The sequence below is a fragment of the Pristiophorus japonicus genome, chromosome 2 (genome assembly GCF_044704955.1).
Source record: "Pristiophorus japonicus isolate sPriJap1 chromosome 2, sPriJap1.hap1, whole genome shotgun sequence".
Lineage (NCBI taxonomy): Eukaryota > Metazoa > Chordata > Chondrichthyes > Pristiophoridae > Pristiophorus > Pristiophorus japonicus.
Window position 1 is genome coordinate 198,420,796 of NC_091978.1, and position 11,413 is coordinate 198,432,208.

The 11,413-nt window shown below is 41.6% G+C and overlaps 1 protein-coding gene across 5 annotated transcripts in view; it reads left to right on the forward strand.

The window, feature by feature from the left end:
- The window catches only part of sepsecs (Sep (O-phosphoserine) tRNA:Sec (selenocysteine) tRNA synthase), a 109,689-nt gene extending 98,504 nt beyond the window's left edge, over nt 1-11,185 (forward strand). For all 5 annotated transcript variants that reach the window (XM_070863451.1, XM_070863457.1, XM_070863462.1 and 2 more), the window contains 3 exons: nt 1,458-1,551; nt 9,866-9,956; nt 10,291-11,185. In XM_070863451.1, coding sequence (XP_070719552.1) covers nt 1,458-1,551; nt 9,866-9,956; nt 10,291-10,609 — 504 coding nt within the window. In that variant the 3' untranslated portion in view covers nt 10,610-11,185. The remainder of the gene's footprint in view (nt 1-1,457; nt 1,552-9,865; nt 9,957-10,290) is intronic.
- The last annotated feature ends 228 nt before the right edge of the window (nt 11,186-11,413 follow it).

An 11,413-nucleotide genomic window follows, 5' to 3' on the forward strand; every position in this document is an offset into this window, starting at 1 on the left:
ACGTATGTGATATTGTTATAAGCAATATATTCAGATTTATAAAGGAGAAGTACTACTTTGTCTAGAAATTAAAGGATTCAGTAAACTAGGTACACAGATCTTCTGAGGACTGGTTTCAATCCTTTTTCTGTTGATGTTTTTAGATGTGTATATTGATACATCAGGTTACACAGGCAACTCTTAAGTTTTCATTGTATTGTAATAAATATCAGTGTGTACAAGTTGGGAGGATCAATAAAGATGTATGTTTGACAACTGAATTTTGTTCAGTTTCTTTTGCTGCATTGTAACCTTACTAATATAATTGTTATATGCACAATCCAGTATGTAAGTAGTTACCAGAATAGCTAGCCTATGACTGACTGCTATTTTTGTTCTTTGTCAATACCAAATTGTAATTTTCAGTACATTTGTTCACAAATTTTCACCGTTTGTGGCATTTGGGTATATGTTTGTATACAGTTCAAATATACCAAGTTTCCTAAGAACGATGGAGAAGTGATGTTATGAATAACTTTAAACAATTCTAAGAAGTTCAAATCTATATTTGTCCTCCAGTTTAATACGAGCCACCTCATTAGGAACAAAGCTATATTACTTGGCAACTGTGTGTTTGTGGAGATATAACTTACCCATAGGTCTTGGGAATAGGTGAATGGAGCCACTGATTTAAGAAGAACAACGACTTGTGTTTATATAGCACCTTTCACGACCACCAGACTTCCTAAAGCGCTTTACAGCCAATGAGGTACTTTGTTGAAGTGTAGTCACTTTTGCAATGTAGGAAACGCGACAGCCAATTTGCGCACAGCAAGCTCTCACAAACAACATTGTATTAAGGACCAGACAATCTGTTTGTGATGTTGATTGGAGAATAAATATTGACCAGGAAATTGGCGATAACTCCTCTGCTTCTCTTCGAAATAGCTCCACGGGATCTTTTGCGTCCACCTGAGAGCAGTAAAGAAAATTCAAAGCCATTTAAAGGGAGTGGAATGAAAGAAGGAAGTAATTTGGATTTATATAATGCTTCAAAACGTTCCAAAGCGCTTTATAGCCAGATAATTATTTTTGAAGTGTAGTCACTGTTATAATGTAGGGAAATGCGGCACCAATTTGCACATAACAAAGTCCCACTCATAGTGATGAGATAAATGACTAGATAATCTATTTTTGCTGCTGTTGGTTGAAGGATATATATTGACCAGGATTCCAGGAGAAACTTACCTGCTCTTTGAAAAGTGCCATGGCATTTTTTACATCCACCTCAGCGGGCACAATGAGCACAGCATCTATTACTCATTTCATTATCAAATTGAGACAATTAAAAAAATACTAAGTGAAAAAGAAGTTCTCAGACATTATGACCGAATGGAAGTTAATGTATAAATGAAATGTTCAGCAGACATTATTATTAATCATTTTGTATACTCATTGGTAAATTTATATTGTTGCAGGAAATGTTCACTTATCTTTCCACTGAAATAAAGAAGTTGTCCGAAGGTCATGGCGAAAGACTCCTGGAGACCTCACATAATCCTGTATCTTTAGGTAGACCTGACTTTTTCTTTTAGATGTGGTAATCATTTGTGTATGCTTTCACTGAACTCTATATAAAGTCAATTCAAAGTCAATTTTTACTTAATAAAAAAAATCAAATTGTAAAGTAATTTGGATTAAGCAAATTTAATATAACAGCTTTATTTTGTATGATTTCAATTCAAATTAATTTAAGATAATTTAAATTAAGCAGCTTTTATCTAAGTGGAATGAACTCTATTCAGAAAATCAAGCTCGTCATACAGAAAAACCACTTGGCAGAAGCTGGTGAAGCAGCTACATTTTTGAATTACTATGGGTGAATTATACAAATAATGACCTTTTTCGGTCAGTAATTATCTGGGGAGTTAGGGGGGAGTGGCTGAGCATGCTAAGAAAAGCTTTTAGCACCAGAGCAAAAGCAAAATACAACCGATGCTAGAAATCTGAAACTAAAACAGAAAATGTTGGAAAACATTCAGCAGGTCAGGCAGCATCTGTGGAGAGAGGAACAGAGTTAATGTTTCAGATCAATGACCTTTCATCAGAGACATTTTTTAATATTCGTTACGGGATGTAGGCGTCGCTGGCAAGGCCAGCATTTATTGCCCATCCCTAATTACCTTTGAGATGGTGGTGATGAGCCACTTTCTTGAACTGCTGCAGTCCATGTGGTGAAGGTACTCTCTCAGTGCTGTTGGGGAGGGAGTTCCAGGATTTTGACCAGCGACGATGAAGGAACGGCGATATATTTCCAAGTCAGGATGGTGTGTAACTTGGAGAGGAACTTAGAGATAATGATGTTCCCATGCGCCTGCTGCCCTTGACCTTCTAGGTAGTAGAGGTTGCGGGTTTGGGAGGTGCTGTCGAAGAAGCCTTGGCGAGTTGCTGCAGTGCATCTTGTAGATGGTACACAATGCAGCCATGGTGCGCCGATGGTGGAGGGAGTGAATGTTGGATGGGGTGCCAATCAAGCGGGCTGCTTTGTCTTGGATGGTGTCCAGCTTCTTGAGTGTTGTAACTACACTCGCCCAGAATCACGATCACTTGCCGAATCTCAGCCACGTTTTCCCATCGTTCCTCCGCCTCAATCACTCGCCGCACCTCTGCCACGATCTCTTGCCGCCCATCCGCCCTGACCTTCCCGCTCCTTCGCTGTCCTTGGGCCCCGCCAATGTTCCTGGCCACGCTCCGATCAGCGTGTTTTGGTGATGTCACCCAGTCGCCCACCTCGAAATCGTCGCAAACTTGGAACGGCTTGCGCTGGAAGTTGTAGTGGTATGCTTTTTTATAGGAAGTTTAGAGGGGATATGAGAGGAATCTTTTTCACTGCCTGAAAGAATGGTAGAGGCACAAACTCTCACCACATTTAACAAGTACTTGGATATGCCCTTGAAGTGCCACAGGCTATGGTCCAAGAGCTGGAAAGTGGGATTAGGCTGGATAGATCTTTGTCGGCTGGCACGGACACGTTGGACCGAAATGAATGAATGACTTAGATTTATACAGCGCCTTTCATGACCACCAGACACCCCAAAGCGTTTCACAGCCAATGAAGCACTTTTTGAAGTGTAGTCACTGTTGTAATGTAGGAAATGGCCTCCTTGCTTGCTGTAAATTTCTATGATTCTATGAATCAATTCATCCGCCTTCTCCATTCTCCCACTGTTTAATTCCCGGTTGCACATTTCTCTTGCGGCTGCGTTAGCAGCTCACTCTTTCAGCAACTTTCTGGAACGGAAGGCTGCAGGGGCAAGTCTAACGAATGGCAGATGCCCTGCTTATAGTAAATTCTGGCGAATTCTGGTTCAACGAATGTTTGGTGCGGGGGTGCGATGAGAGATCGTGGCGGAGGTGCAAATGTTTGTGGCGGAGGAGCGGCAAGAGATCGTGCGGAGGTGCGGCAAATGAGTGTAAGGGGGCCAGAAGAGCCAAAGGCCCAGGGGCAGCACGGGCCAGCCCACACTGCGATATGTCCGTGCAGCAGAGCAGGTCTCCAGTCGTCCTGGTTAACCCTTGCCACTAGATAAAGGCCTAGCTCTGTCAAGCCCGTGTGGTGGCTGGTGTGCAACGGCCCCTGCACATTAAAAAAATCCCACTTCACTTGGAGTTCAGGACTGGAATATCGGTCCTTCATTGAAACATCTGTGAACTCATCCCTTTTGGTGTGGAAGCAAGTCATTCTCGATCGAGGACCCGCCTATGGTGATGATGACTCATCCAGGCAAGTGGAGAGTATTCCAACACATTCCTGACTTGTGCCTTGTCGATGGTGGAAAGGCTTTGGGGAGTCAGAAGGTGGGATACTCGCCACAGGATACTCAGCCTCTGTTGCTACAGTATTTATGTGGCTGGTCCAGTTAAGTTTCTGGTCAATGGTAACCTCCCAGGATGTTGATGGTGGGGGATTCGGCGATGGTAATGCCGTTGAATGTCATGGGGAGGTGAAGATAGTCATTGTCTGGCACTTGTGTGTTGTGAATGTTACTTGCCACTAAGCAGTCCAAGCCTAAATGTCGTTAAGGTCTTGCTGCATGCAGAGATGGAATGCTTCATTTTCTGAGGAGTTGCGAATGGAACTGAACACTGTGCATCCCCACTTGTAACCTTATGATGGAGGGAAGGTTATTGATGAAGCAGCTGAAGATGGTTGGGCCGAGGACACTGCCCTGTGGAACTCCTGCAGCGATGTCCTGGGGCTGAGATGATTGATCTTCAACAACCATAACCATCTTCCTTTGTGCTAGGTATGACTCCAGCCAATGGTGAGTTTTCCTCCTGATTCCCATTGACTTCAATCAGAACCATTCTGAGTGTTTTCCAGCACTTTCTGTATTTCTTTTAGCACTAGAGGTCACTATAACACAGCAGTTAGCATTTTCTCAGTTTACTTGCAGCCTTGATATAGAGCTATTGAACATTGAAAGTTAGTGTTTCCTATGAGATCTGTAGCATGCAGTTTTTCCTGTGTCATTTTGTAAGCGGCAGCCATTGTTTTTCCTGCTTTCTGACATCATATGTTCATGCAAGATTTAACGGTAATAGTGGAAGTACCTTTTTGCCAATTACATCCAGCAATTCATTTTTCTGATTATGATGTATGTAATGCATGTGACATTGTTCGTAAGAGTCTGGCTCAGAACATGCTTTACTCTGCCATGATCTTCATTCATTCATTACAATTCTTACAAGATTATTACAAGCTAGCAATCCAGTTGAAGGATTTGGGTCATAGTTATGAATGTTGCCTGAACGTCAAGACTGCATCAGTGCCTTAAATTAATTAGGCATGATCAGCATAAGTATAAAATGAGTGAACTTGTTTTGAACCTGGCTTTCTTACTGTTGTGATGCAGCCCACGTATTCAACATTGAGACTTAAATTCCTGCCTTAATGGTTAAAGTAGTACTAATGTAAAGTAGGGAAATGCTATTTATGACTTTAGAAAATATGTGCTAAAAGTATATTGACAGGATCTGCTGGTTATTTTTAGCAGTAGGTTGCAAGAAAATCAGTTTCTTGAACCCATTTCCCTTTGGTCATTTTAATAAGAAAGTGAGAGCGACACCGAGGAAGCAGGTTTTTCAGTTGATTCTTGCCCTTTGTTAAAAAGCACTTTCAGCTCCAGATTTCTCTGTTTTAATAATTGATCACTAAACTTGTTTTGAAGAATTACAATGACATCATCTCAATAAAACATGTCCGTGTTTGGGGGTGATTTTGCCACAATGGAGCAGCAAGTGGAAATTGTTAATTTTTTTAAACATTACCTGAGGTGTAGAATAATCAGAATTAACATGAAGAACTATATGATTGTGGTTTATTTCCCATTTGTGCTGCTCACTATATAACTCATGTGGCTTGTTCAGTTTTAGTTTATAATTTACATCCCACCCACTACTCCTCGTAAAATATTCTTGTATCTCAATCTGCGACCAGGAATGTTATCGGTGAAGTAGGTGATGCTGGTCTAATCTTCATTCTTACAGGGGGGGAGCTTAAACAGTGGAGGGAAGGGGGAGCGGGGGGGGGAGAGAGAGAGAGAGAGAGATTGGGAGAGAAAGAGTGAAGGATAGCAGCGGATGGCTGGGGGGAAATTTGTTCAGGGAGAGCTCCCGACGGAGCTGCCATCCCATCCACCATCTTGGAATGAATCTCTGGATCTCAATGCCTGCCCACAGCCAGGAGCTAACACCTGGAAGAGGGAAGCATTACGTCAAATATCTCACCCCAACTTTCCACACTTCGGATCTCTCACCATCTCCCCTAAAGGCGCTGCTCAGCGCTGAGCTTACGGCTCGTACCTCACTGAAGGCAACTAGGCCCATACAGTGGAGCCTGGTCTCCAGTCGTCTCGGACCCCCTTGCCACTGGACCAAGACCTTGCTCCGCGAAGCCCGTGTGGTAGCTGGTGTGCAACGGCCATCCCACGTTAAAAGAACTCACGCACAGGCATCTTCCAATAGTAGTGACACTTGAGATGCTTTGCAGCTGCTAGTCCTTAATTGATTTTTATCAATTCAAGTACACTTATCTGGAAAATTATTTAATTTATTTTTTCCAAACACAGCAGTAATAGAGTAAAAGCTCAATCTCTACTATTTTTGCTTTAGATTATGTAAATGTTATCACAAACTAATTATAATTTTATGACTTCAAGATACCAGTTTAATTGCCATATAAACATTCATTGTAGCATGATATTACAGTACATAGCTTTAGTATTTATAACTTAACCATGATTAGTTTTCTCAATTTAATTCAATGGCTAATTTGATTAACCCCCTTGAATACTGAGTGCCATTTGTTATTCCTAACTGGTGCACTTGCAATTTTAGACTGGAAAATTTATGAGAGGTACATGCTGGCAGCACCCAGGTTACATGGCTAACTCCAAACCATCCCAGATAGGGTCACGGTAGAACTCTGCACACACATCCTTAAATAACCTACAGGATCTCTGCTTGCTGGCATCCAACTAGCAGAAACCTATGTAATGTTAGTGAAGAGGTGACTTCAAAGGCATTTGTCTACGAAGCAACAGTCACTGACCATAATATGGTAGAATTCTTTATTAAGATGGAGAGTGACACAGACTAGGGTCCTGAACTTGAGGAAAGGTAACTTCGATGGTATGAGACGTGAATTGGCTAGAATAGATTGGCGAATGATACTTAAAGGGTTGACGGTGGATAGGCAATGGCAGACATTTAAATATCACATGGATGAACTTCAACAATTGTACATCCCTGTCGAGTAAAAATAAAAACGGGGAAGGTGGCTCAACCATGGCCAACAAGGGAAATTAGGGATAGTGTTAAATCCAAGGAAGAGGCATATAAATTGTCCAGAAAAAGCAGCAAACCTGAGGACTGAGAGAAATTTAGAATCCAGCAGAGGAAGACAAAGTGTTTAATTAGGAGGAGGGAAATAGAGTATGAGAGGAAGCTTGCTGGTAATATAAAAACTGACTGCAAAAGCTTCTGTAGATATGTGAAGAGAAAGAGATTAGTGAAGACAAACGTAGGTCCCTTGCAGTCAGAATCAGGTGAATTTATAATGGAGAACAGAGAAATGGCAGACCAATTGAACAAATACTTTGGTTCTGTCTTCACGAAGGAAGACATGAATAACCACCTGGAAATACTAGGGGAACGAAGGCACCTCACAGGAGTCTTATAAGACAACAATTTGACACCAAGCCACATAAGATGAAATTACGGCAACTTGGTCAAAGAGGTAGGTTTTAAGGAGCATCTTAAAGGATGAAATAGAGATAGAGAAGCAGAGAGGTTTAGGGAGGGAATTCCAAAGCTTAGGGCCTATGCAGCTGAAGGCACGACTACCGATAGTTGAGCGGTTATAATCAGGGATGCTCAAGAGGGCGGAATTTGAGGCGCGCAGATATCTCGAGGGATGGGGGGCTTGAGAGGCTGGAAGAGATTACAGAGATAGGGAGGGCCAAGGCCATGGAGGGATTTGTAAACCAGCATAAAAATGTTTTAATCGGGAACCGGGAGCCAATGTATGTCAGCGAGTACTGGGGTGATGGGTGAATGGGACTTGGTGCGAGTTAGGACACAGGCAGCCGAGATTTCGATGAATCCAGTTTACGTAGGGTAGAATGTGGGAAGCCAGCCAGGAGTGCATTGGAGTAGTCAAGTCTAGAGGTAACAAAGGCATGGATTTGGGTTTCAGCACCAGATGAGCTGAGGCAGGGGCGGAGACCGTCAATGTTACGGAGGTGGAAATAGGCAGTCTTCGTTATGCCTCGGATATGTGGTCTGAAGTTCATTTCAAAATCAAATATGACACCAAGGTTGTGAACAGTCCGTTTCAGCCTCAAACAGATGCTAGGGAAAGGGATTGGGTCAGTGGATAGGGAATGGAGTTTGTGGCAGGGACCAAAGACCATGAACATAAGAAATAGGAGCAGGAGTAGGCCACCTGGCCCCTCGAGATTGCTCCGCCATTTAATATCATGGCTGATCTGATCATGGACTCAGCTTCACTTCCCTGCCTGCTCCCCATAACCCTTTATTCCCTTATCGCTCAAAAATCTGTCTATCGCCACCTTAAATATATTCAATGACTCAGCTTCTGCAGCTCTCTGGGGAAGAGAATTCCATAGATTTACAACCCTCAGAGAAGAAATTCCTCCTCATCTCAGTTTTAAATGGATGGCCCCTTATTCTGAGATTATGTCCCCTAGTTTTAGTTTCCCCTATCAGTGGAAATATCCTCTCTGCATCCACCTTGTCGAGCCCCTCATTATCATATGTTTCGATAAGATCACCTCTCATTCTTCTGAACTCCAATGTGTATAGGCCAAACCTACTCAACCTATCTTCATAATTCAAGCCCCTCATTTCCATAATCAACCTAGTGAACCTTCTCTGAACAGCCTCCAATGCAAGTAAATCCTTCCTTTAAATACAGAGACCAAAACTGTATGCAGTACTCTAGATGTGGCTTCACCAATACCCTGTACAGTTGTAGCAGGACTGCTCTGCCTTTATACTCTATCCCCCTTGCAATAAAGGCCAACATTCCATTTGGCTTCCTAATTACTTGCTGTACCTGCATACTCACTTTTTGTGATTCATGCACAAGGACCCCTAGGTCCTTCAGTACTGCAGCACTTTGCAATTCTTCTCCATTTAAATTATAATTTGCTTTTCTATTTTTTCTGCCAAAGTGGATAACCTCACATTTTCCCACATTATACTCCATCTGCCAAATTTTTGCCCACTCACTTAGCCTGTCTGTATCCCTTTGCAGATTGTTTGTATCCTCCTCACAATTTGCTTTCCCACCCATCTTTGTATCATCAGCAAATTTGGCTTCATTACACTCGGTCCTTTCATCCAAGTCATTAATATAGATTATAAATAGTTGAGGACCCAGCACCGATCCCTGCGGCACCCCACTCAGTTACTGTTTGCCAACTGGAAAATAACCCATTTATCCCAACTCTCTGTTTTCTGTTAGTTAGCCAATCCTCTATCCATGCCAATATATTACCCCCAACCCCGTGAACTTTTATCTTGTGCAGTAACCTTTTATGTGGCTTCGTTCTTCCCAATATTTAATTGGAGAAAATTTTTGCTCATCGTTGGACAAGCAGTCTGACAATTTTGAGACCGTGGAGGGGTCGAGAGAAGTGGTGGTAAGGTGGAGCTAGGTGTCGTCAGCATACTCGTGGAAACTGACGCCGTGTTTTCGGATAATATCGCTAAGGAGAAGCATATAGATGAGAACTAGGAGAGGGCCAAGGATAGATCCTTGGGGGACACCAGAGGTAACAATGCGGGAGTGGGAAGAGAAGCCATTGAAGCTGATTTTTTGGCTACGATTAGATAGATAATAGATAAATCGGGTCATTGATTCCCATTTCTTTGGTTAATTCAGAAGATTTTCTGGTATTTTTTTCTTCTGCGTCTTTTTAACCAGGATAATTCCTTGGCAGCCTTGGGACGACTGCTTGTTGCGGTGTATTCAGTTGCCAGGAGGTGTGTGGGAGTGCCATATGGTGATGCTCTTTCTGGCTATTTGATTTTGCCTGTCGTCTGTAGAAAATTGCATTACTTTAATTCAGTGCCTCTCAGAGGCCGTGATTGTAAGTTCAACATGTGCAGAACATTAATTCTCAGTTTCGGTCTGGACTGCCCACTGTCTGTGTTTTTGTTGCCATCTCCCTCATTGTTGCAGTTTTATTTACTGGTATGTTTTGTCTTGAAACACACATTGTCTGGGGCATGCTTTATGTGAAGTTCATACTGTGCAGCCACCTCATACTGTTCCTTGTTTTTCCACTCATTTTAGCAATGTCCTTGAAACGATTCCATGAGCACAATGATAAGGCTGTCACTCAGCTTGGATCTATGCTTTTCACCAGACTGGTATCTGGAGCCAGGTGAGTAACTGAGTAATTGGCATTCTTAATGCACTTATTGATCGACCTGTGCTTTGTTTTCCTTTTCATATGAGGATCATGAATGTCTGTATTGGGTGTGTGAACTGCATACACCGACTGTTTAAAAACAGACTCTTCCCCACATCTATATACAGGAGGGAATTTTTAATTCATTCTACAGTGTATTTTTCTGTACTTTGTTGCTGTATTATTCAAATTTTGAATGATTGACGGTTTTGAATCCAGTCTACAGTGGGGTTTTTCTGGGTCAAATTGAACATGGATGTAAATGCAGCTTGAGCCAAACCCACATTGTTTCTTTCTCTTGCCTCAGAGTTGTTCCTGTCGGCTCAGAACAAATTATAAATGGATACACTTTCCAAGGATTTATGTCTCACACTAATCGCTATCCATGCCCTTACCTGAATGCTGCATCAGCTATTGGAATAAAAAAACAAGATGTGGATCTTTTTATTAAAAAACTGGACAAGTGTCTCAAGACCTTACTGAAAGGGAAAGGAATTCCAGGAACAGAAATAGAAATTGGAACAGAAATATTGGGAAAATCTGAAGATGCTGATACGGCAGAATTGTCAGAAAGGGTCCAAAATGCCCTAAAGGTCGGAACAGATATGGTAAATCACCCTGTCTGATGCCCCTTAAATTGGGCAATGCCCTACTTGCTCAATTCAGAGGTGAACATTCAAAAGTGCATGACGGAAATGTATGCTGAAAATTCTCTTCTCAAATTTTTCTTTTTTGTTTTCCTCTTCTTTGCCAAGGATGATTGTTGATTATCTGCAGACTCTTGACAGGGACTTATGTTATGATTCTGAGTCACATCAGAGAAGCTAATGCTTACATGATTATTTGCTGAGAGTGAGCAGTAATTTTTCACTGATATATAAATAGTTAACAATCAGTTGCACATTGGGTAAGTTAGCCTACAGTATATGTTTTGCAGTTAAGGATTAAATTGGGGTTTTTTTTGGAAAGAAAAAGAAAAACATAGCGTAGGAAAATAATTGAAAATATTTTGAATTTGGATTGTCTTATAACTGTTTTGTCCTGAGCATTTTTAATCATGTGTGTATTCCATTTGACATTGCACTGTTTACAAGCTGTTGGAATAAATGTATATAAAAATGAAGCTTGTAAAATATGAAAAACATTTTGTAAATAAAGGGGGAGGTTACCTGTTTTCCTCTTAAGGTGGGGGTTGGAAATGATGAATGATGCATTGTCTCATATCTGAGTGATTACTTGGTAGCCCAGCATTGCCTTAAGAAACCACTTTTCTCCTTTGCACTAGTCAGTACAGGACCTCTGCTCTTCAGACTCTTGTCAAATCAAATCCATTATATACTACATAGCAAAAAGACAGATAGCATTTCTCTTGAAACTCTGTCAGGGCAATACTGACAAAGTTAACACCCTCAAAGTAAGTTATCATTCTC